This window comes from Diadema setosum, chromosome 21 (genome assembly GCF_964275005.1).
Source record: "Diadema setosum chromosome 21, eeDiaSeto1, whole genome shotgun sequence".
NCBI lineage: Eukaryota > Metazoa > Echinodermata > Echinoidea > Diadematoida > Diadematidae > Diadema > Diadema setosum.
In genome coordinates, this window is record NC_092705.1 from 24,495,186 (window position 1) to 24,522,935 (window position 27,750).

Genomic DNA, 27,750 nt, shown 5'->3' on the forward strand with positions numbered 1-27,750 from the left:
ACATGAAACTCACGCGCGTACCTCTCTATACTTAGGCTCACATTTGTTTACTCATGACGTCATTCATCAGTCTAATCTGAGCACTTCAAAAAACATAAACAACAAACAAACAAACAAACAAATGAGAGACGAAAAGTTGCTTGAACTCTGTTTTGTATCAAAGGAGAAGTAATTTTTAATGCAACAAGGGCTAGAAAATACATATAGGGGCACAATCCTGACCCATAAAGTTTTTTTCAGGTGACATTACTTGTATTTCTGATGACACGACATGCAACTTCTAGACTAAATTGCTGGCAGACACAGTGATGCCAGCCAACCTCATACAGTATGTATCATCTTTTGTACAAGCTTCTGAGAGACATTCTATATTGTACAAGATGCCAGGAAAGTACGTATGCCCCAGTCAGATATAAACACGGATGCTCAAGGATCTACACGGTGATCCGGGGACGTCCGGGGAGATCCGGGGAGATCTGGGAATTTGTGACTGTACACACGGTATCAACACAGCAGCTACACGGATAAGGCCGGAAGAGCGCGGCGTCTACACGGACAAACACGCCATCTACACGGATCAACACGGCAGCTACACGGCAGCCACACGGACCACCCCGGATTGCTCTGCCAACACGGCAGTCCCCGGATGACGCCGGATGTTTTTGACCTCCAAAAGTTGTCGTGTTGGCCTCCCGGCGTCAACACAGATCTCTCCCCGGATCAGATCCGCGGTGGTCCTGGGTGATCCAGGATGTCTATGTGACTGGGGCATCAGAGTTAGAATTGATTATCGATGATTGTGTTGAAAATAAACAGGCCTTGGACCCAGTATAGTTTCAAAAACCCTTCATACTATCAAATAAGTAATATAAATAGATTTAGAAATAAATAAATGAATAAATAAAAAAGAACAAGACTGTTGCATTCTCACTTTCCTTGAAGTACAAGGGAAAATGGTTTGAATTAGACCAACACGTATCTCTCAGCCATCTTACATACAAATGATTTGTTTGTTGTGGCTGCCAATAAAACATCAGCATCCTAAAAAAACAAACAAACAAAAAACAAAAAACGTCGCAAGCCATTCTTCAGACTACCGTCGGCTGTGATTCGGTGGCACACTCTACAGGGCATAATTCTGTCATTGCAAGTCCATTTCTAAAATGATAACTTCCTGGCGTAAAATTTGGGAGTCTCCCTAACTCCCTTTGACAAGTAACATTTGGGACATTTTATTTCTGCTTTTTCTTCTCTGTAAACAAATTCAGCTATGCAAAAGCAAAGAATATGCATCTAATGGAAGAGAGTAAGACATCTGCAAAGCTTCCAGTCTGTACCATAATGAAAGAAGTGAACAGTAATGATTGCATTCCAGTGCAAGGCTTTCCAGTACCTCATGACAAAATATAAATAGAAAAATGACATTGTGATAAAAAGATAATGCCTCAGCAATTACAAAGAACTTTGTGTCCATTTCATGATGTTCATTCTCAAACAATTATGTCACATACATATATCATGGAGGGGTGGATGAGCATGGCTTATTGCTTACACAGTGTACTAAAATGTTTTACTGATCAAGAAACAAATGACCTGACAATGCTGTTCCAGGGAGAAAAAGAGAGGTATGAAAAGTGTCTGAAAAATATGAAAGGGTTCAGGGATGGTTAAATGTATGTACAAAAAGATTAAAAACTGCAAGGTAAAATAATGTTGATGCTTGAAAAATAATTCACACAGGCAAAATCAAACAATATTAATAACATATTAGCTTCTAACATATGAGTGTATGCTTCAATAAAATATAATACAAATACATTATAAATAAAATTTCATACATTTGAGGATGAAGGAAATCATATTTTCCCTTTGTTACAAATTACTAGTACAATAATTTAGGTGTTTTCATGCAGAGCATTATAACTACTAACATATTTTCAAACTACACATAAAGCTATATAAATTTCTGTATGTGTCAATTAATTGCAAATTTCAGCAAACAGCCTAATCAATCCAACAGTTAAACTTACACCTTTATCCTGAATTCTGCAATCCTTTTTTGGCAAAAAAATGATAAATGAATATATCCTTTCTCATATGTTTAAAGACACTGGGGTCTGCTGTGGATGAGGTTCGAGAATTAATGACCTCATAAACTTAACAGAAAATTTACATTATTTGCACAAAAAATATGCACATTAGCCATGAGCTGTAAGGAATATCCTATATGGACCCTAGGAAAGTGTGACAGGTTAAATAACCATATAAATATAATGAGGAAGAGTAGTTTATGTACAAATAAATGTATTTATGCAATCTTTTCTACATAGCATGATTAGGAGGAAGAATTGGAGGGGAGAGAAAAAGGAGAGAAGAGGAGGAGGAGGAGGAGGAGGGGGAAAGGAAGGATTAAGATGGTGGAAGACAAGAAATTAAGAGCAGTAGCAGAAGAAAGGAGTAGGAAAACAAGGAATTAAGATAGAGAAAGGGATGGGTAAGATGAAAGAGAGATGAAAGAAGAAAAAATGTAGCATGCCAAAATGTTTTTCTACTGCCTACAATGTCTCATCCACATCAAGATAAAATATCCATGCGTTCTTTTCATCATGTCAGACTTCATTCCTGCATCGTACAAATACAATATAGATTATGCTTATCTACAATTATACAAGGTTAACAAAATTCATCCGTAGCAAGGTCTCAGTTTTTTGAGGGAGGGGAGTGTTTGCATTGGCAAAGAGTTGAGAGATAGGAGCTAGCTAGCTAGGCTAATCGAGTCGGTCTCCTCCTTTTTTTACTTCTCGTTTTTCCCGAATTTCTTGCTTGCCATCTCCGTCTTCTTTTGCCTCCGCTTGAGCTCGTTCGGGAAGCGGTCGTAGCAGCGCTTGCACACCGGCTTGAGGTCAAATTCGATGAATTTGCTCCTGAGAATGGAAGACGACATTGAACATAAATCATAGGATCTTTCTCAAATTCAAAAGGAGATGTGACGATATTTTGAAACCACCAACACATATCAAAGAAAGTTTGAGTGAATCTACTGAAATGCTTTTTTGCAACTTCTCAATTATCAGCAGCACAGCATGTTCTACTGCATATTCACCATGGCCCTACTTATCTTCTTCATCCCAATTGCATTTCTTCAGTCAAAGGTCAGGTAAGAGCAACAATGTTTTATATAGCATTCATCATTAATTCATTAACATTGAAAAAAAAAAAAGCAAGACCACAATAGTCAATGGTACTGTTGTATATATGATGCACAATGCAAAGTACGGACTCACATTATTTATACCTCATTCTTGTGTTACCAGTTAAAATGCCTTAAAATCTTGAGTATCACTTTGTCTAACACAGATGCAAGCCCACATCTGGGCCCCCATTTCATTAAAAAAAAAAAAAAAAAAAAAATATTATAACAGCAACTCTTGCTGGAATGGTAATTGTCATGGCAATGACAAGAATCCAGATTCCTAATTGGCTGTTGCTATGGGAATTTCCATTCCAGTAAAGAGTTGGTATCCTTATATTTTTTATGAAATGGGGCTGATGCATGATATTCTGATGGGAAAAAAAAAAAATATTTTAGATGAAACATGAACGTATTCCACATAATTTGTGCACTAAATTGAAAGTTAGAACAAGACATACTTTGTATTTTCTTATTCTGGATTAATAAAAACATGTAAAAAGTGGTGAAATTATTCTCAGTGGCAGGTGACTTTGTTGCAGTGTTGGATACTGAGACAAGGGAAAATCTCCATTCCCCAAAATGAAGAATTTCTAATAGTAAACAAAACATTATGGGATTCATCCTGTTGGCAATATATGTGAAATATCTGTCTCTAGTGAGAGATTTACTCACTTGGTGGTTAGAAGGGAGTCACAACACATGCAGAAGAAATGTTCATCGCACCATGTCTTGCTCATCGTACACATCACTGTGGAGAGGAATGACAGGAAAGGCCAGTAATGAACTACAGTGGAATCTCGTTTTAACAACCTGCTTGTGATCACTGAAATGTCCTTGTTGTTATATCGCTTATCTTGCTATATCACTGAGGAAAACATACTTTAAGACTATAAAAGGGATGGGACCTGCAAAATTACCTCGTTATATAAGGAATCTCACGATATCAGACCTAATTCTCACGAGGTTTCTCTGTATGAGAGCAGAAAGCTCCAGCACTGTTAATTTTGTTTTTTTCCCCGCTGGGTCACTTCCACTAAACTCTACTTCATTACAATTTCATATCTGTACATTCACATGTTGGCGTGTACACACTGTGGGACTACAGTGGACTCCCTCTATAACAAAGTCCTTGAGACCGGCAGTTTTCTTTTGTTATATTGAAATTTTGTTATCACCGAACAGACAAACAATAAATATACATAGAGTGGATAATGTTGCGTCATGAATTTTTACTTTGTTGTAACCGGAATTTCATTATTAAACCGTGTTCGTTAAAACTGGAGTGCACAGCATTTGAGTACACACCAAAATTTGCCCCCTACCACCTCTCTGATATTAAACTGTTCCATACTGAATTCTGAAATGCCAATAGACTTAATACACAGGCCACGAGGTTCCTGCATGGAACTGGTTGAATAATAATAATAATAACAATAATGATGAAGATAATAACAATAAGAAGAACAATAATGATAATAGTGATGATGATGATAATGATAATAATAATAATAACAATAATAAAATCCCACACTGATAATTGTTTTATGTCAACACAGGGCTTCACTGCACTAATCATGAGCTCTTATCATTCACGACAATATCATCACAAAATTCAGTAAAAACCAAGTTAACTACCATCAACACTGTTACTGTAGTTATCAGGAACATTTCACAAGTATCAGGATATAATAAAGACACTAAAATCTACTTCTTGCTTTATTTGAATTAGTTATTGTAATCATTATTATCATCATTATGCTTCAATATCATCACTCTCATTTATCATCTGCCTGATATCATTATCCTTTCAATTATTACCATCATTTATGCAATTACAATTCATGAGAGAGAAAAATATTCATAAACCCGACATCAGATATTCAATGACTAACCAAAACAGAAGTCACATGACACACATCCTACTGCATGTAGAAGTATTGTCAGAAAAAAAAAAAAAAAATGTTACAAGAGAGGACACTTACTCTCTGAAGTTATAGCCTTGTTGCAGAAGAAGCACATGTTGCCAAAGAGCTGGAAAGTAAACATAAGGCAGAGAGATTACGTGAGATGCAGAAGATTGCAAGAAGATACATGTATTGTCAGTTGGAATACAGTAAATTATGACTGCACACATAGATTTTTCCCACAGCACAAATAATAAATCAGTTTTCTTGATCGACTATATATACAGTGCACTCCCGTTATAACGAAATGCTCGGGACCGCCAGTTTTCTTTCGTTATAACGAAATTTCGTTATAACCGAACAAATACAATATAGAACGAAAACAAGGAACCACGTATATTATGTTTGCTGAATACTCATCATACACTGCAAAGCTATGTGAAATGTGATGGGATAACTGTATTACAATGATAAACGCAAGTTCCCCTCAGAAACTGTGTGTGACACCAGGAGCGAACACACAGTGGTGTGAAGCGTTCACCCATGCAGAGACCCTATAAATGCTTGTTCCGCTACATATTTTCGAAAGCAATTCGCATTTCGTTATAACAGAGCACATTTCTTTTGTTTTTCTTTGTCTGTGGTGCTCGGAAAAGACTTCGTTATAACGGAAATTTCGCTATAACCGTGTTCGTTATAAGCGAATTTTGTACCACAGACTTTAATGGTGATAATTTTGGGACCAGAAGATTTACTTCGTTATAACAAAATTTCGTTATAACCGTGTTCGTTGTAACGGGAGTGCACTGTAATAGACATTTTATGTGAACAATTGAACACATCATTGAGAATCATGAACACATCACCAAGAATTGTAATCACTGCATCTGTGCAGGAGTTTCAAGTGATGATTGGAACTCGTACACTACCAGTATTCTGATTTCCTTACAAATATTTTGTTCTGACACACACTATATTCTCTTTATATCGCAAGGCATGTAATTTAAAATAAAGGATTAAAAAACAAAAGCTGGCAGTGTATACATTACTTCACTATTTGCTAGACGGCAGATGTTTTGAATGCACTTGAATGCACTTTACTGCAATCAAATTTAATTACAGCATTCTTCACAAATGCTCTGTTGTCACTGTACATCATATGACATTTCAAAAAGCATGCTATGCTCATTACGTACTTTAAAATATAATACACAAACACTAATGAGACAGCTGGGAGGGCTGTACAAAATCGGTCCTTCATACTGCAAAGAAATATTGGCACACTGCACTGAAGCGGTAGACAGTCTATCTATCAATGAACCATGAGTGTTTAGACGCAGCAGTGTGCAGCCGATAACATGTGCACACCTGGAAATTGTTTGTGACTCGGATTTAATGGCATCTCTGAACAGAACACACACGTACACCCCGCCGGGCCCCATTTAATAAAAAGTTGATATGATAGCAATTCTTGCTAGAGTGGCAATTGTCATGGTAATGACAAGAGTCCAGCTTCCTGATTGGCTGTTGCCATTGGAAGTTGCCATTCCAGCAAAAGTTGCTATCCTAACATCTTTTATGACATGGGGCCCAGGAGTTTCAGTCATGTGAGAAACAGAATGAGAGGTTGCTATGGAAACCAGAAGCCATCTCACCTGGTTGTAGTGGGTCTCACAGTAGGCCTTGCCGTTCTTCTCGTAGTGTTTGTGGCCAAGGAAAGGCTTCTCGCATCGTGCACATACAAAATGCTGAAGAGGAGTAAATTGGCAACAAATTGGTGGATTTCACTGCATATCAAACATCTTCTGACATCCAAAAGTACACTGCCCTTCCACAAGTTAATCAATTCCATTTCTATACCATGACAGCTGGCATCAACTCTTCTATCATCATCATCAGCCATCACTCCCAATCATTTTTTGCCATCACTGTCGCCACTTTTCAGTAGAACTTTCACCATAACCAACCCGTTTAGGACGGGCTGATTTTGCTATAACAAGCATTTCCCATAGACACCTGCCCGAGTAACTTGGGACTAGTCTTCAACAGGTTTAAGTAAATATTACCACAACAACCGCAACTACTACATGATTACAACAAACAAACAGAATACTAGTAACACAACAAGAAATACATGAATAGTAAAAATTTATATTCAAATTACACTTGATGGTTTGTTTCTCAACATCGGAGTAGTTTGGTTGTTGTCAATGGCAAAGACAAACACATCATATTTGACAAGGTACAATACAACAGACAATCAGACAATCAGAAAGGACTCCTGGGCTGTTGAATTCTAAGCTAAACATTAGCACAAGCACTACTGTCCACACCATCATATTTTCTACCAAAACCATCAACAGCAGTATAACATCTGCATCTACTACCACAAACATTGCCATAAGCTCTTCTACTATAACCATCACAAGTCTGCTTCCACCATTATCATCACCACCATCATCATCACAATCACCACCACAACAACCATCAACATCATCACCATCAACACCATCATTACCACCACCACCACTCTCACCATCATCACCTCCACCACTACCATCACCACTATTACCATCACCATCATCACCATCACAACCACAACCACCAGCATCATCACCACCACCATCACCATCACCACCACCATCACCATCACCATCACCATCACCATCACTATCACCATCACCACCATCACCACCGTCACCACCATCACCATCACCATCACCACGATCAACACCATCATCACCACCATCATTACACCCATCTCCCTCCCTTGCTGACATCACTACAGCAAGTTACAGCTGAGACTGACCTCAACGTGCCAGTGCTTGCCGAGAGCCGTCACGATGCGTTCCTCGATGGGTCTGTGGCAGGCCTGACAGATGGGAATTCCCATCTTGTCGTGGCAAGGCAGGCAGTAGAGCTCTCCCCGCAGCTCACGGGCCGTACCATTCAATTCCTCACTGTAAGGGATACAAAGGGAAGAGAGTAGAGGGGGGGGGGGGGGAGGGACAGGGGTGAGATAGAAAGGGTGTAATAAAAAGGTCATAGGGAGGGGTAGATAGAGAGAGTGAGAGAGAGATAACTTTACTAAGCAAAACATTCATCTCAATTTTAAATGAGAATCAAATCTTGTGAACATAATAGAAACTCCTCTAACTTCCCCAGAGAGTTACTCTGCAGTACTGCACATCTTTGATTTCATTTCACAAATACCCACAAGGAAAAGTTCATGTGGCAAACATAAAATAACACAAAATAATTGTTTTGAAAACTAACATTTTGAAAATCATATATATGAACAACAGTATACTCAAGACCCATGTACTGTCATCTAATGGCAGTCATAAGTGTCTACTGGTATTTCCTCCAATATGTCTTTTAATTTTGGTTCATTTATGCTTGCAAACACAATCCACTCTGTCCAGGCATTTTGCATTTTATCTCCTTATATCTCAGTGAAGATAATTTCATTCCAGAACATTATTTCTAAACCATCAGCTACATTTGGGACTTGTTCTCTTTTCCACACATTTGATTATATGGCATTGCCACTACACCTACATTTGTAATTACCAAGTATACGTACATAAAAGTGTAGTTTTGACCTGAAACAAACAAACAAAAAATTCCATCCTGCACCTTCTCATATTTTTAATAGTTTCTCATTTTTCCCCATCTTCAGAAAACTTTCGCTGTTCTATATATTTCATTCCCTGATATCTTTAGTTAAGAACAACTAGAACCTGAAATGCACATTCCCTTTAAATCTGAGTTTGTACTTCCCTTCTTGAGTTAATACCCCATACTGCCTGAGCTCATTCTTGAAGGGTTGCAACAATCTGGCAACTTACCTGCAATGAGTGCAGTTGAAGTGGTAGGCGTGGTAGGGTTCCTGCTTGTATTTGATGAGCATTCCGTCTTCAATGACACCACTGTAATACAGACATATCAGTGATAAAGATGAATGTTTATAATCTCACTGGGATAATATTCCCTGTAAAAGCTGTGTTGAATCAATGCAGTAAAAACAAAGCAAGGAATTTTGAAAAAAAAAATATCAAAAAGACGGAACTCTGAATGAAAATGGACAAATGTAGATCAAATATGAATCCCCTTTCATTAACATGCTTTTATCATGAAAAAAAAAAAAAAAAAAAAACCTATTAAACTAAAGAAAGCCATTTTTGAAGATATATTGATGTTATATAAATGTTTCATACAGTACTGGGGACTGCATCACATGTCATGGCCTCCACCAGGAGACATACTGTATACGCAAATACGCACACTCAGATACACACACACACACACACACACACACACAAAGGACAAGTTCACCCTCATAAACATAAGGATTGAGAGAATGTAGCAATATTAGTAGAACACATCATTGAAAGTTTGAGGAAAATTGGACAATCCGTTCAAAAGTTATGAATTTTTGAAGTTTTTGTGCAGTAACCGCTGGATGAGAAGACTACTGCAGTGTATGAATAACTTAGATGTCACATGCGTACAACAATATAAGGAAAATAGGGATTTTCACAAAATTTCATCTTTTGAAAAAAGTACACATTCCCTTGACTCGTTACTGACATATGTTATGGGTAATATTATTCCCCCTGCCCTTAGAAAGAGGCAAGTCAAGTGCTCTTTTATTATGCGAAAAAAGTGAAAATATGTTGAATTTTCTTTACATTTTCTTTATACTGTTGTACGCATATGACTCATAAGCTATAGTAGTCTCCTCATCCAGCGGTTCCAACACAAACATTTTAAAAATTCATAACTTTTGCATCGATTGTCCTTCCTCAAACTTTCACTGATGTGTTCTACTAATATTGCTGCATTCTCTCAATCCTTATGTTTATGAAGGTGAACTTGTCCTTTAACAAGACCTATTTACTGTCAGTTTTGTATTTATTTATTTATTCATTTATTTTTTTTTTTACTTTTTACCTTATTTTATTATTTCCTTTATTTTAGAATGGTGACTCAAGAGATCAGGCACTTCACAAGAGACCATGACCCCAAAGCATGCATCCCAAATAGAGACTTGATTATAACCCATAATCATATTAATGACAATTGAATTACATTCAACGACAGACCTAGCAATGCCCTAATTGCACATCCCTATTACCACTGCTGTTGTACAATTATCGGTTGCACTAATTCAGCACCTGAGGGTCTCCAGGAGTTCTTGCTTGATCAATAGCAAGTGTACATTTTAATAAAAATGGGAAACATTTGAAGGCAGTTACACACACACATAAACGCAGACACACACAAACAGATAGAAGAAATTTGTACTTACTGACAGCGGTAGCAAATATGCTTCCCAGTACCTGTAAGACATCAAGGAGAAACAAACCTTAGAATACAACATTTCCTTTGATACATTTTCCCCCCAAAAAATAAAAACATACATTATCATACTCTCTGGTCATAACTTTACAAATACAAAGAACTTGGGATATTTGATAAAAGAGACAAAGAGAAAAAAAAAGACATTCCTCCATCATACTTTCAATAATCAATTCTAAATCCCTATACGCATATTCTGGATACATGTAATCTATTGTAATTTATGATAAACTATAATTTGTCTTGTCATTTCATTATCGTTCTTTTTACTAGTTGCCCTATAGTGGTAGATGCACAAGTCAGATACCTCAAAGCCATTAAAGTCCTCACTATTGCTGGCTCATTCTAGTTCACTTACAATCAAGATTTCAAGTAGGTACATGGGTGCAAACATAGAACAAAGCCCCTCTGGCTTGTCTTATAAAGTCAACAAAAAGATACAATGACAAATCAAAGATGATCTGCTTGTAATACTAACTTTCTGCTCCTGCAGTCTTTAAATTTTCTCCATATCATTGCATGGCCAACTCTATTCCCAGTCTACCACTCGGCAAATGGGGTTCTACAGTACATTTAGACCCAGGATTATATCTCTATAGATGCTAGCTAGGGCCATCACCTTAAAATGTAACAAATATTTATCCTTCCCCTTTTGTAAACTCTCCCAAACTTGCTCTTGAGATAATCAAGCCTAATGAAAGAAGGGGTATTATCAACACCTCCCAAATGTATCCAATCTGCAAATATACACAAGACAGCTCAAGAGTTGGTAAACAGCAGGAACATTAGTTTTAAGCACACAAAACATGAATAAGGCATGAGAAGTTGACAATGAAGAATAGTGCATATTTTGTAGCATGCTGTGTAGTTTCCAGTTCAGCTCTGAACAGTCTTCTTGTATCTATCCAAAGTTGGTTTCAACATCACTTGCAAGTAGGATCCAAATCTAGGTTGCTTTCTTCAGCCTCGTTACGTACACGTTGTATATAACACTACATACATTAAAAATACAGCAAAAGTAGAATCTTCTATGTCATGAAATTTTTGGGCTTGTTCAGTTTCATTATGCTTTGCTTGCTTTATAACTGTGTGCCTGAAAGTATTTCTGCAAATAGCTTAGAATCTTGATAAAACAAACAAACAAACAAACAAAAAACTCACATTTCATTTTTGCTCTAGTTCAAATGCTCATGAAATCTCATAAGCTCATGAAATCTGTATATTTTCATACTGGGAAATATTCAATGTTTACCAAATGCCTCTCGTTGTCACAATGGTTTTGCACTGTCCCTGCAAAGTTCAAATGTGAGTCTTATTTAAGGGGCAGCATCATAAAAAGCTGCTGTCCGACTCGACAAAAATGTCTGTAAGTGTGTGTGAGTGAGAGTACATAAATGTAGCTGCAGTCTGTGTATGTCTGGGTGTATCTCTAAGAATAAGTGAATTTACTTACTCGCAGCCTTTTCTTTCAAGTGGCATGAATGACACAGAGCCCTGTTGACAGAAACAAGAAAGAAACCCTCAAATATTATAAGCAGATACCTACTTGCTTGAAACAAAAAAAAAAAAAAAAAACTTGCATACATAACAAAGCAGCCATTCTTCAGCCCAAAATTCAATGACAGCACTTGGAAATATCTCATAAATTTCCAATCTGTAGTTTGTAGGTATAATTCATATCACATTATTGCGATCTTTTCATTGGCAAATTTGTAATGATATGATTTAGTTTTTTACTTTCTTGATATTCTCGACGAAAATTTCAGCCAGGCAGTTCCGGATCTCAAAGGCAGGTTCCATTGTTCAAAGAGATGCATTGCTTTATTCTCAAATTTCAACAAGAACTGCCTTTCATGGGCTCATCTTTTATACAAACTCTATTAATGGGCCACTACTTCACTGTACTATTGGCATCTTGAATGTATTATAATCATCAGTATGAACATCAAACCTACACGATGTACCTAGTGGTCTTCTACCCATATATCTTGCTTTTTTTTTTAAATATGCCTAGGGTCAAACGAAATAACTCCTGCTGTATCTAGTCACCATAATAGGCAAGTCATTTCCTTTCATAGCGTGTCTGAGGATGATTTGCACTATAGCTACACACATTGTTTGAAGATTGATTTAGAGCAATTTTTTCACAACTTTCTATATGCAATTATGCTTTGAAGTTGCTTTAAAAAAACAAAAACAAAACAAAAACAAAACAAAACAAAACAAAACAAGCTACAATGTGCCATGCCTTTGCAATGCAAATGCACTGAATTTTGATCCCACAAAGACGATGCACAAGGGTGGAAAAATCCAGAGGGGGGGGGGGGGGGGGGAAACTGAAAGGGAATCTTTTAAACCTCGGTGAGGCAATTACAATTTCCTGTGGATTAGAATGTCTCCATGGCACGTATCTCCCCTCGCATTAAAGGTGGCTACACTCATGGGTGGGGAAAAATGGCTCAGTTGTTTTGTAATAAAGCAAAATATTCTTTTTGCACCAAGGGGGAAATAAGCTAACCTAACATTCTAGTACATGTAAGTATCACTTTTCCATGCCATGTCTTGTTGTGACACAGTTTTGCATGTTAAATGAAAAAAAAAAAATTGTCTTTAGGAACACTGATGACAACCTTCAACACTGCAACAAGATTCAAAGAGCAAATACAGTTGGTATCATCATCACATGAACAAGTGATAAAAAAACAATAGTTTGTGTATAAATATTCCACTCATATCACCTCACTGCCAAGTACTATCACAGAAAGATATTTTGTATGATTTGGGGTACTTTAACAAGATGACGGCTTTTTAGTCATGGCACAAAAAAAAAAAAAAAAAAAAGAACACACAAGGACACTTGCCTATGCTGCAGGCATTTAAATGTGCTACCCTACAACCTTGTCATTGATATACCGGTACACAAACACAGCCCTATCAAGTGCCGCTCCACTGAAATTAATATACAATGTACATAGTGGGACAGTGGTAAACTTGGGACAGGAAGTTACGGTTTCATACTGGTTTAAGTCTGCTACAGAAGCCATCATGTTGCATTTGAGGTAAGAAAAAAAAAAAGAAATCTAAACAAAATAATAAGATCTACGTGTAGCTGCGCATGTTCCAAATTTTGCATCAGTTTTCTTTTACAACATAATTAAAAAAGAAAAAAAATTAGAACATTTATTATCAACATCGAGCAGGAACATGTGATGAAAGTGCTCAGTGGTAGGCAGCCATTTCATCTTTCACCTCATGAAATATTCTGTCCATTGCACTCATAAACATTCATCACTTGTATACTATGATGCCCTTTGTCAACACTTCCAATTACTCAAAATATCTGAATGAGTTTCCTGGTTTGATTTTAACAGCTGGATACCCACTGTACAGCCAACACACAACAGTCATATCACTATATGTACAAACACACCACCACAGCAGTATCACATGACTCCGTGTGACTTACCTGCCGCGATTCTTTACGAAGCCCGAGTCGGCCAGCTCCACGTTACAGAGCTCGCACAGAAAGCACTGCGGATGCCAATTGTTGTTCATAGCTTTGATGACACGCCCTATCACAAATTCGTCTGCAAAGGAACCGGAGAGTAAAAACGAGATGAGTACAAGATCTTTTGACATGTGATTGTTAGGAAAAAAAAAAAGGTCAAATTTCTTCTCCACGTTTATCAAAATCTTGCGTCCAAACATATAGGGTGTGTGCACACTTGCTAGGTAAAATCTAGTATTCTACTGGTATGATGATTTTTTTATCTAAAGTGATTCAAGCATGATACTTGATCATCAAGGATTAAAAAGTTGTTAGAGGCACAAGACAAACTCTTGGCAAAGAATACCCATAGCTGTAAGTGCTGTACAACTGTTTTCCAAAAGACACTGTACTTTATTGAATCTCAGAGCAAATCTTAATAGGCAATGGTCTATATACCATTTTTTTAATCCTATGAGCATAGTGAGAAGTATGAAGCGAATTTGCTATCAACGTATCTTTTAATGCGCTGTCAGAGTTCCTTCGCATCTAGTTGTACAAAAGAAATTTACTGTCAGTTAATAATACTGATAAACATATTTCCAGTTTCACTCACGAAAATCAGCATACAGGTAATATAAATTTGCAAAAATATACACAAAGCAATCTACCAGCGTCTACAGTGACTTCATGATGCCACTACTTGTGTGGCTTGACATGTTTTATGATCACACTGTGTGTGTGTGTGAAGATGATTAAAACTGACCCCTGCTTCCAATTAGGCTGATACTATCAGACTGCCCATTACATCTGACACTTGCAGTTGGCTGGAACCAACATCAGCCATGATCGTAGACTATGCCCCAGAAGTTTATTCAGGGCATAGTGGGTGTGTCCACGGAAGTGCAACATAGTCTTTGCAATGGTCGCTGCAATTTAGTGTGGAAATTGATCAGGGGGCATTTCATGCAGCGTTTGTCGGATATTTTTTTTTTCCAAACACATTTGCTCTCAGCCAATCAGATGCAAGGATTTTTACAGTAGTTTATAACAGTTTGTCAGAAAAAAAAAAATGTCTGACAAAATGCTTCATGAAATGCAACCCAGGTATTACACAATGTAGTACAGAAAAAAAAATGGTCTTGAGTCTGGGAGACAGGCTACACATCTTGAGGAAATATATCCTGGTAACTCAAAACACTTACTGCATTTTCCGCAGCATGGAGCAAACAGGACGTTGAAGTCATGTTCACAGTACTTCCTGCCTTCGAACTGCAGACAAATAAAATTTGATACACATCATAATATCCCAATCTTCTCTGGGCGCTGCAAAACATCATCTTGGGTCCAAAGTTTGGCATCCTATGTTCAGCTCACAAAGTTGCTCAAATTCAGCCCTTTGACAGAGTACAAACTGAACTCCTCTTGACTGAAATTTCAATATCAGCATTGCACACAGATTTATGATGTTGAGTTCGAGGACAAACTTTTTTTTTCAAATGGAATGTACCTCTTTACAATGACACATGTACAGAAAAAGAATTTTCAAGTTCATCTACGTGTGGAGTAATGTGAGTGCAGCTGTAGTTTCTCCATTTGGGCAAAAAAAAAAATCAGATACTGTGGACATCATATTACTGTTTGATTTAACAAAACAAAATATCAGAACTTTCTGTACTTAGACGGATAGTATGATGCCCCCACCCAAAAAAAAAGAAAAAAAAAGAGCAATGAATATCTAAAAACAAAGAGGTCCTAATAAAAGGTGGTACCCACCTTTTATTAGTACCAATTCGTTTTACTTTATTTTTTTTTTTACATATAATCCGCCATTTCAAAAACAATTTTCATCAAATATACTCGAATTTCTCTTAGAATTTTACCCTCTTTTAATATTTCATATAAGTCGTTCCTAATTTCTTGGACAAATATTTAGAATCAGAATTCCCCATCTCAACCAAAACTACATCATCCCTTTAACCTGCTGAGGATGAGTCCCAAGTATACTCAGGGCGAGTCTACAGGAAATGTGTGATGTAGCAAAATCAGTCCGTCTTCAACGGGTTAAAGGGGCACACTCACCTCAAAGAAGACCCCTCCTGGAAACGGTCGGAAGCACTGAGCGCATCTAAGAAGAGAATGAGACACAAAGAGTGATTGATCACCAAGCAGTTTTGACATGGAGAGCCCTCCTTCATCTGCTCAACTTTCACACATTGAGAGCATCAGCCATCTTTGGCAAGCCCTTAATTAAAGGGATGGTATACATGTAGTTATAGTATTTGTTGAGGTGAGGATTTAGCTTTTAACTTTTTGTGAGATACTTAGAAACCATTTCATGAAATGTTAATGAGCATACGATTCTAAGAGGAATTCAAAGTTTATTTGATGAAGATCGGTTTTGAAATGGCTGGGATATCCAAAAACAAAGTGAAACAAAGCAATCCTAACTAAAGGTGCACATTGTATGTCCCACCTTTTATTAGGATTGCTTTGTTTTTGATATCTCAGCCATTGCAAAACCAATTTTCATCAAATGAACTTTAAATTTCTCTTAGAACCACATATCAATGCACACTTTTGTACTTCCTATGAGGTTTTTATTACCTCAAAAAATCATTATAAAAAAATATTGGAAACCTGAAGCTGCATCTCCACCAAAACTGTACCATTCCTTTAACAGCCATAAACCTTCACAATGGCAACTGAGACTACAAGCATGTACAATGTATATTGTTTCTCCAGTCATGAATCAAATAAATTTACACAGCAGTCAGGGTAGATATTGGTGTGTACATGTCTATACATATGATGTACGTGTGTATTCTGTTGAATGTTTCTGTATTTTGCATATTTAACATATTTCCGTATTCTTTGGTATGAATTCTTTTTATTCTCAAGTTCTTCAATCTCTGGTAGGTAGAAATATGTTTACCCAAAAGTCATAAAAAGACATAAAAAGAGAGAAGAAAATTTTATTTGCATCCATACACCCAACAATGCCTAGCAACCAAGCTGTTCTCTTGATATTGAGTCTGTGTCTGCACAGATGGCAGTTAAAAAGGAAGAGAAGGCTTGAAATACAACACTGTACATCTACATGTACATCGTACATGAAGCTACTTTATACATGTACAGGAAAGGGCCTGCACTTTGAAACTACCACAGCCTGAATTCAGGTTTTTACTTGAAAACTGCCATCCCTGTCATATTCTCCTAGCAATCAACTTCAGATCACACACGACAAACAGCTTGAGAAAAGCTATCGGCTGTCTGGGGGCTTAAGCTGGCAGTGAAGCGACGGATTGGATGTGACGATACACATAATATCCTGATCTGCTCTTCCTCCAGACAGAAAATTGCTTTTGCCACATCACAATTTCTCCTTGGAAACGGGCAAGTCACATTCATGACCGATAACACACACGTGGCCAGAGAAACATACACTGTAGTACATGTACATGTATCTCCTTCAGTTCATATAAGCGACATAAAATTCAAATAAAAGTAGATCTACAGTGTACATGTATATGTCTTGATACCACACTACACACAAAATGTACGGTTATGATGTCTTGATACAAAACACTTGATAACTATTGTTACATTGTACATCAGCTACAACGTCATAACTTTGAGTAGTAAAGGGAAATGATAAACATATGATGAAGCCATCTCCAAAAGGACATGGATAAGTTTTCTTGGGGTGGAACAAACATTTTCTTTAAAATGAACTGTCAGAAACATCAAGTTTACAATCTGAGGTACTCAGAGCGGCCAACAACCTAAGTACATGTACTATAGAAATACAGATGCAAATGAATGTTTTTACTTTTGGGGAGCACTGCTACGAAAATCACAAAATACTTTAATTACAGGCTGACTGAAATAGAATCCCAGAATACTGGTATAAAAAAAAAAAAAAAAATATATATATATATATATATATATATATATAAAAAGTGACACACTGTCAAACTCATCACTGTTGAAAAGGTGTTGAGCAAAAGGTGATTTGATACAGAAGACACCAAGGAACAGAAAGTGTGATCTGCATCCTTGGAGGAGAAAGGGAAGGGTCATGGGGGAAGTGGGACTAAAAAAGGGGGAGGGGTGAAAATGACATTTGAAAATTGAGTGATACAGAGAATGATGAATGAGGAGAAGCTTAGTTAATATCACACCATACACCACTCAGCTGGGTTTGGTTCAGTACTTTACACACAGCAGCCCTTGAGCTCCTGTGAGCCTCATAGTCTCCAAATTCTAAACCTTTTTTTGTATGTGACAAATTGATGGTTATGATTGGTGGGAGGGCTTTCTTCTTTGAACTTTAATTCAGAGCCTATTTTAGCTGGCATTCTATTTGATACAAGCAATCGTACAGTGCTATTTTATAAAGACCAATTAAATGTTGCCCTTTAGAAAAAAACCCCAAACAAACACATTCTGTGAGTATTTTACAAGTGTTGTCACAGTCATTACAGTACATGTACATGTGCCCTTTTCATCCACTACTCTATAGAGGTTCTATCCCACCATTCCAAGTAAATTGATTTGTTTTTGTTCAAAGTCGTCTTCTTCTATCACTCAAATTTTCACTTTGGCAAAGCTTTTGCTTCATTTTACTTCAAATCATTTTTACTCAGAGTACTGTTTCTTTACACAAGCGTGAAGATCAGAAGTGACCTGGAATCCATAAAGAAAAAAAAAAAAGTACCCTTCATTTTCATCATAAAACTACTGGTATTCATTGTACATAGTTCCTCATGGTCTATGCTCTCTTAACATGTTATCTTATATGTATGGATGAGAAAACAAGAGGTCTGAATTTGAGACTACAGGTTCAGGGAGTGTCTTGAATGAGGGAACCAGCTCTATGGACCATTCCTCACATACTTGTCCATGTATAGGAGCTCGCCTGCTACACAAATTACACACTGTCCAGTGGAACAGTAGCGATGTACGATAGAAGAGACACCGAAATTTGTCATTCTGATTTGCACTGTTTACACACTGGAGGGAGCGGAGTCCTAAAGAAAGGATGTATAATCTTGTGCCACACAACGACAGAATTTCATTCCCTTATTGCATGGTGCATTAAGTAGCACTTGAATATTAAAAAGGGGAATTCCGGACTAGATAAAAGTTGCCTGATATCAATTAACAAGCAAAGAGTGATATTGCATATTAGCACAACAGTGAAAATTTGATCAAAATCAAATACGAATTAAAGATAATATAAAGTTTTGGTATTACCTCAAAAGTATCCCTGAATTTCCTTGTCTTAGTTTGTGTTTCAGGTTAAAGTACCTATCATATAACTGACACTGTGAGACTTACTCGCCCCAAAGTGCTCTCATGTCTTCGTAATCATGCAATAATGGTTTCGTACCAGAGCCGCCGCCATACGGCGGCGAGGTAGTACACGTATTGTACGAAACCATTATTGCATGATAACTGCGACCAGCAGCGTGCAGCCCCATACGCATACTGAGTAACTAACTGCGACCAGCAGCCCCATACTCATTGCTGAATGGGGCTTCGCATTGTAGCTTACAGGATCATGACAGATTTAGTATCGCGGGTAAATATCAACTTAAAATCCAAAAATTTCTTCAATTTGAAGACTTACCAGTTAAGTTGAAGTATTGAAAACAGGCTTCGGGCAACGTTTGGTTCTGCCAATAGTCCCTTTCTGTTCGAATTGATGACTGAATGTGACTCGGTCGAGAGGACCTTGGGAGAGCTACACTGAATTGACGGCCAGGGCATGCGCACACAAACATCTTATCCGTTCATGGATTTGAAATTTGTTCGCATGTGATGTGTGCGTATGCGCTGGCCGTAGTAATCAGTGTATGTAGCTCTCCCAAGGTCCTCTCGACAGTCACATTCAGTCATCAATTCGAACAGAAAGGGACTATTGGCAGAACCAAACGTTGCCCGAAGCCTGTTTTCAAGACTACAACTTAATTGGTAAGTCTTCAAATTGAAGAATTGTTTGGATTTTAAGTTGATATCTACCCGCGATACTCAATCTGTCATGATCCTGAATGCTACAATGCGAAGCCCCATTATGCTATGCGTATGGGGCTGCTGGTCGCTATGCGTACTATGGGGCTGCTGGTCGCAGTTAATTGCATGACTACTAAGAAATGAGAGCACTTTGGGGCGAGTAAGTCTCACAGTGTTAGTTATATGAAAGGTACTTTAACCTGAAACACGGAAATTCAGGGAAACTTTTGAGGTACCAAAACTTTTTATTGGCTTTAAGGAATGTATAAAACTGTCAATTTTTAGTGACTTTCATACAATGCTTCTTGAACCAATATGAACATCACACAAGTGTGTACACGTGATTTGATGATGTCAGACTGTACATGTTATATCCTCACAACTTGCCACAGTTTTCAGCAGAATCTTGAAATTTTTACATTTCTTTTTTTAATTCAAGAGCAATTAAAATTCCCCAGAATCAGATCTGCTCTAGGCCAACTGAGTTTTTTCTATTTTTTTTTTTTAAAATAATGAACACAGATATTGTTGGTAATAAATCTGTCCATATCCTGAAAACTAAAGACATTTGTACTAGCAATTCCTTCTTGCCCAGACTTCACTCACGTACACTGCACCCATTTAATTTTTTCTTTTCCCAAAACAAACATGATTCAAATGCAGTTTATTTTTTTCATACCATCAGATGACTTATGAAGGTTTAAATTTTAATACACACATGTATGGTGTACAGTGTAGACAACCTTTAGTGCAAACTCAATGTCTGCAGGTCCCCAAGCATATTAAATTCAAGTCTCTATAATCTAGGCAAAACACTATTGAAACCAGTTGAGGACAAGTCCCAAGTATACTCGGGCAAGCGTATATATGGAAAATGTGTGTTGTAGCAAAATCAAACCGTCCTCAATGGGATAAAATGCAAACTCCTCAGTGATTCTAATACAATGGATTACATGATACTTTCAGTCTCCAGTCACACAAATAATCTGGTGTGAATCAAAATCTGTTCTTGCACAAGAAACACCTTGTTTACAATGTATCTGATCATATAAAGCAATTTACTCATAATAATGCACTTCATACGCACTACATGTATGTACGCCCTAAACTCTGCCATTCACATCGGCCTCAGACGCAGACATGCCAGATTATTATGCCTGTCAACTCACAAGAAATAAAGTATACAGTCTTTCAATGAGTATCAGTGTAATAGATGTCACAGACACTTTCATTCCTACCCAAACCAGACACGAGTGTGTATCACTATACTACACTCCATTATTTGCACACATAATGCTACATCTGTTAAATGAACACTTGTCACACAGTGTACATGTAAAACGTAACTTGTTACTCAAATAAAGCACACAGACACTGAACATGCACTCAATATCTGTGGCACAGACTATTTACAAATTCTGTAGTCCCATGAAAAGCATACGACGGGGAGTGTTTCATTAAGATTGAGCATAAGTTGCCATCAATCGCAAATTGCATTTTATAAACAACTCTGCGATTGATCGCAAGTAACGCTCAATCTACCGAAAGTAACGCTTGATTTTTCTTGAAATCAAGCGTAAGTGTCTTTATGAAACAGGACTTATACTCCATATTGAACTTACCCTTGATTCACCGAGTTACACTCAATAAATCAAGCCTAAGATCAATCGCAACTCTTTATGAAACAGGCCCCAGGTGTGAGTTAAATTACACACAAAACATACACAAAATGTTAATACGAAATATAAGAACTTACACAAAACAGTGCTCATGCCAGACCTCGCCATGAGAGTTGACGATGCGCTCTTCCTGCTTGAAGCCTGAATGGCATCGCACACACACGGAATTAATCAGCGACATCTCTGTACTGTAGATAAATAGAAAGAGAAAACGTTTGATTACACCTTTCATTTAAATTCATTTTCATTTTCAACTGAAAATAAAACTGTACAAAACATCATGGTAAAAAAACCCAATATATTCTATATCAAAATATGGCGTAATTCTTGTCTGTGAAACCGTGAAATTCACATTGATAGTGAACTGTAGGTCAAAAACTTAACTGTCGATGATTAGCTCCACTCGTGAATTCACGACACGGGTTCAGATTCGCACTTAAACTTTTAATTTACAACTTACGAGCGAGCCCCACTCGATGATTACAACGGAAGTGCAGAGTCTTTGCTAGATGACATTGAGCCCATACAAAATAGCGCAGCGAACGAGACGCGAGGTTCACGCTAACTCACAAGCTTGTTGATTATTGTGTCCACACGGAGCGAAACTACACGTGGGGACCCCCCGTGGCTTGTGGAGGGAGCGTAAATCCTAAGATGTCTTGTGGTTCTAATCATCGACTAAACTTTAAGATTGCTAACTTTCAAGTGCGTCCACACAGTGCTAAACTACAAGCTAATCATCGAGAGCTAAGTTTTCAACCTAAACTTAAAGTTTAGGAACAGCGTGTGAACCTAACTATTAACTAACTTAGGGAATATTATCAATGTTCCTCACCACACAAAATCATGTGGTCAGGATGTGAACAGCTTGAAAGGGGCACTCCACCTATTGAAGCTTCATACACAAGTAGCTGGCAGGTTCATGCTCTTGTCAAGCCTGTGGTTCACCTCGACCCCCTAGGCCCTGACTGAGTGGCTTCTGGTTGTAAATAGCCCCCTGTTCAGACGCAAGCCAGTTTATACCAAAACTCAATATCAAAAGAAACGATGTATATTGTATATAAAAGAATCATAGTAAAGTGGACAGACCGTTCAGACCTAATCTCGACCGTTCTGGAAAATGTTGTACACAATAGATGTAGACGCTCAGTTTTCCACTGCGCACGCTGTTGTGGTCAATGAGTGACAGCCATGGGGCCATCTTCCGGACCGTGCGTGCTCTCATTAAGCCCCACCCAGTTATACCGTTCCATGGCCACCATACGTTCAGACGCAAAATAGACATACAAATTTGTAATGGAATGCTGATTTGTTATAGAGTTCTAGTTCCAAACGATGCTCTGACCGTCATTTCACTATACGTTGGTTTGTTATGTGTCGTTTCGTTAGTCAGCATTCAGACATATAAATTCATCATATAGCTACACTGTATACCGTTTTAGTATAAAATGATACCGTGCTAGTATAATTGTTTTGTTTTTTTTTGTTTTTGCGTCTGAACACCCTGTCAATATCAAGAGTGCAGCGAGGTTGTGTAAACTGCATTATGAATATGAATCTTGTGTTCTTCTAGAACAAGTTATTGAAAAAATGTTCTGGCTATCTCAGTCTGTACTGCACAATACATCAGAAAGGAGTGTACACTTCTTGTGGTTGCATGCACCGTACCAAGCATATTTGTCACTAGATTTTCACTTGACCTAAAATATACATTCAGTATGCAATAGACCGCACAATTTACAGCTTAAAAACGCTACAGCTCCTTGCAGCAGAAGCAAGAGGGGACACCCCCTACCCCCTGTTCTCTCACCTCGGTCGTTCGGGTGGCGCTGACGCGCTGCCAAATCTCACGCCTCGCTGCTCCATAGACTTGTCATCTCTGCTTAAAACCATCCCGCTAGCCTATGGCAGTGCATAAGGAATGCATAATAAACAAGAGTTTTGTCAAATGTGCCCCAGTTGCCACCAGCTGCAATTAATGCCATAATAGCTGCTACACTGTCAACCAGCCGGTCCACTTCACAATTTTGAGCAAATACGCAATACGCACTGCACTTTTTGATTTCATCATCAAAAATGTTAAGTGTGTGTCCAGGCCATGAAGTAAACCTGTATTGTAACATACTGGATCTTTCTCTTTCTCTGGACCAACGACCATGCATGTTGACCAGTAATGCACTCAGACCTATCACAGTGGCCACCTGTTTAATGCAACCATCAGAAATATCTTCTGCTGAATAAATAAATAAATAAATAAATAACAAAATAAAATAAAAATGAATAAGTATGAAAAATAACAATAAAGAATAACAACAATAATAATAATAATGATAACAACAACAATGATAATAATAATAATAATACTTAATCATAATAATAACAATAATAACAATAATAATTAATAATCATAAATAATAATAAATAAATAAGTAACTGTCTTGAAAATGCTCCGCACAGAGGCCATCTACGTGTAAATCTTACACTGTCATGGACCATCCAATCTTTCTCCTGTAGTCAATATTTGACCATAATAGTAGTCACAGAACCACAATTTAGCCCAGCCACCAGTAAACTACATGTAAATCACTTCTTGCGGCAAGCATTCCAAAATCTCACTCATCTTAAGAGCATTTTACAGTCTCGTGATTTTTAATACATGTACGAACATAAACAATTTCTCACATAATTACTTATTTCTCAGGTATATACACGTATGTGTAAGTGCATGAAAATGAGTGTTGTTAATGTTATACTTATATGAATGCTCATTAGGCTTGAATTCCACATTTAATAAAAAGCCTTTTTGAGGCCTAATTTCCAAATGGTAATGATTTAGTGTAAATACTGGTAAAGTCATGTTTATGAAATAACACATTCTGAGGTATGGCAATTAGAAATGTAAAGTTCCTTGCACTCACAGGTACATTGTACACATTAATATGCATAATAACTTGTACAATAATTGTATTGGTTGCCCTTTTTAGGGGAGTTGGGTAAAAATACCGTTATTAGGTTTAATAATACTTGCATATTGAAATGCATCTTAATAATAAGAACTATTTAAACAATGCACAGCAAGAGAATATGCAGAATAACCAATGGATGATTTTGTTTCTACGTCAAATGTCAGACAATCTGGGCTAGGAATAATGTAAGCTATCATTCTGATAACGCAGGGTATACACTAAACTCTGTAAACACCTGCTCATAAATGTACATGTAATCATTAGAATGGTTGAAACCTTGCTATTGAGAAGGCTGACATCTTTGTTAACTTTATTCGTTTATTTTTTATCATTATTTCTTTTTTGTTGATTTTTGTTTTTGTTTTTTGCTGTCATTTGTGGGAAGGAGGATTGTAGCAAAGTGTAAATATTGACATCATTTCCTAAACAAATTTAAGATAACCTTGTAGAGACGTATGCACATTCTTTTTGTCAGTTTTTACTTTTATTAGTTTTAAAAATGTTGACACTGGATGCTTGTTTACATTGTATTGTTCTGTTTACATTGTAGAGCAATTCCATTTCAGAAATTCTTTTGTTTTCCTTCACTATAAAAAAAAAGATGAATTAAAAACTTTGAAGAATATGTTTCATGTGAATAAAAATGCACTGTAGAAGTGTGAACAGAGGAGGCAAGATAGTTGGGAACAAGACAAAATTGACAGGCCTATATAACCCCATGAACCTGATTACGTAGATCTACAAATTCATACTTTTAATTATCTGATCAAAAGAGATTTTTCTTTGTTTATGTGTGCGTGCGTGTCAAGGGAATCTTCAGTTAGAATGCACAATCAATGCAAGCAACGACAAAAAGATCTATGATGACTAAGTTTCTTACTCGTAACAACCCATTGTTCTACAGATACATTTGTACACACGTGTTGGCCCAACATGTCTGTCATTACACCTTACTACAGCTGTAGTACAAGAAATCTACACAATCAACACTGAATTTACAATTAACAATTATATGTCTCTTCTCCAAACACAGCTCTCTATACTGAAAGGTGAAATTGATTGCATAATAATTTGTACTTATGAATGTAGACTGTTAATAACTCTATATTGGCTGCTGGAAAGAGAATGTCATTAAACCACGCAGAAATGTAGTTCTAAATACACAGATAGCAAAGTCATGTGACACTAAAAATAAGTACTATAAATGCGAACAACCAGACAAGAACTACATTGTAGACTCTGTGTTTCCAAAGTACAATGCGAATCAACCAAAGTTTTTCAGTATTGGAGGAAGTCAACAAAAGAACTCAAGTTTGTAAATGTCGAGAAATGTTTTTTTAAAGACACTGTTCAAATGTAGACTCTAAGGCCCAAATTCACATAGGTGGTACAATTGAAACCATGGTTTAAACCATGGACAAAGACCATAGTTTTTATGGGGCGCCAAGTGTCGCATGGCCTATTTCGTTACAAAATCAGTCATTTCCGACGTAATGTTAACATGCGACATGCGACACTTGGCACCCAATACAAAACTAGGGCCTTTGTCCATAGTTTCAATGATTTATCCCATCTATGTTCTATGATCTTTAGTTTAGATTTCTATCCAACATTAATCTCTAGTATCTAGGGCTGCGTTTATCATCTTTCCCCTGTCTAAATGGCTTTCAAAAGCCGTTTCCAAAGCCCTTTATTAGAAAGGGCTTCCAAAATAGTTGCGTTTATCAACTCTTCGCGAACACGATAACTGGCCTGTCACTGCACAGCTGCATTGCGCAATTCGACCCGAGGAGAAGAGGTCATATAAGGCGTGCATGGTTTGTAACTGCAGTACAAAGCCGTTTCAAAACAGCTTTGCGTTTATCTCGCTTGAAAAGGCTTCTAGAAACAGGTTTCTGGAAACCTTGTTAGGAAACCTGTTTCGGAAAGCACAAATTTGCAGCTTTCGAAAAGGCTTTCCGAAAGGGCTTTCAAAAAAGCTTTGTGTTTATCATCTCGTAAAAACTGTCCGACAGCCGTTTGGAAAACCTGTTTCTGCCGAGAAAAAGAGTTGATAAACGCACCCAAAATCTATAACCAACAAGACACTACACACTGCCACTGGTGCATGGACAATGAATGGTGGTAGACGCCTAGATCTGCCAACTAGTCAACAGCCTTTTAGTTAAAACCATAGAACATGTGACAATTAGGCCTAGACCTCTATTAGGTCTCTATTAAGCCTAAGTGTGTTGTTAGATCTAGACAACTAAAATAGTTCTAACGTTAGTTTGATCCCACACATGAAAACGTCTAACGTTACACTTTTCACAAGTGAATTATGAAAATGATCCATTATATTAGGCATTAATTAATCATTGCATTTTTCAACAAATCAAAAGCAAACATGTAACAACTGTTAATAGAACTCTATAAAGTTTTAAACATGTCTTAACCTCAATACATGGTCATTGGCATATTTAGACCCAAATTTTATATAGAATAACGTTAAGCCTATTGTTTGTTAGGCCTAACGTTACTTGTAGTAGTTGTAAGGTTACTAATTCTAGAGTTCTATAGTAAATTTAACAGGTTAAAGTTAATTTTGTGTGCTGCTCAATTTGATTTAAAATGATCCCTGAGTATTTAATGATAATGGTAGACACTTTCACCAGAAAACATGGTAGGTGTCTAACTGTGCGTGGAGCGAGATCCAAGTAGACTCTATATCAGCGATTCGGTAAATGTGTTAATTTAGCTGTGTCATTGCAAGGTAACACTGCCTGCGGGGTTTGACCTCTTGCTGGCAGACGTGTACGGGGGCTCTCTCCGGTATGCGCGGCATGCAGAGTCCGCTGAATTCATAAGCTGTTCATGCTCTGACTCATGCTGAGAATAGATAGGGCTGGGACTTTCATTTGTAATATTTGCTGAAGCCCAGGCTGCATACACAAACTTTACCGATATCTTACGAGAAATCCCGCAAATTTACCCGCATTTGCTCGCTGAGAAAAGCAACGACAATAACTAACTTTGAAAGTAATCACAGTATACTTACGTTCTTGTCATCGGTATTGGCTCAAATCGTCGATATGCCACTCCTAAAATTTACTAGCCGCTCGATTAGCGGAAGTCGATTTTCCGTGAAGTAAACTCCGCT

The 27,750-nt window shown here is 37.4% G+C and overlaps 1 protein-coding gene across 1 annotated transcript; it reads right to left on the bottom strand.

The window, feature by feature from the left end:
• Positions 1–148: 148 nt before the first annotated feature.
• Positions 149–27,750, bottom strand: LOC140244739 (LIM and senescent cell antigen-like-containing domain protein 2). The gene is made up of 13 exons (XM_072324351.1): positions 27,649–27,750; positions 21,723–21,833; positions 16,031–16,076; positions 15,154–15,220; positions 13,928–14,048; positions 11,915–11,955; positions 10,412–10,442; positions 8,949–9,029; positions 7,907–8,057; positions 6,753–6,845; positions 5,176–5,224; positions 3,866–3,941; positions 149–2,924 (listed from the first exon to the last, which is right to left on the bottom strand). Exons 1-13 carry the CDS (start codon positions 27,657–27,659, stop codon positions 2,795–2,797), a joined length of 1,008 nt encoding a protein of 335 aa, XP_072180452.1. The 5' UTR covers positions 27,660–27,750; the 3' UTR covers positions 149–2,794.

Bases quoted from the DNA above. Each gene is read 5' to 3' on its own strand.
- LOC140244739 (XM_072324351.1), bottom strand. The intron at 16,077-21,722 runs GTAAGTTCTTAT...TTCTCTTCTTAG, and splicing joins TGGCATGAGCACTGTTTTGT to ATGCGCTCAGTGCTTCCGAC. The intron at 2,925-3,865 runs GTGAGTAAATCT...TTCCATTCTCAG, and splicing joins GACTCCCTTCTAACCACCAA to GAGCAAATTCATCGAATTTG.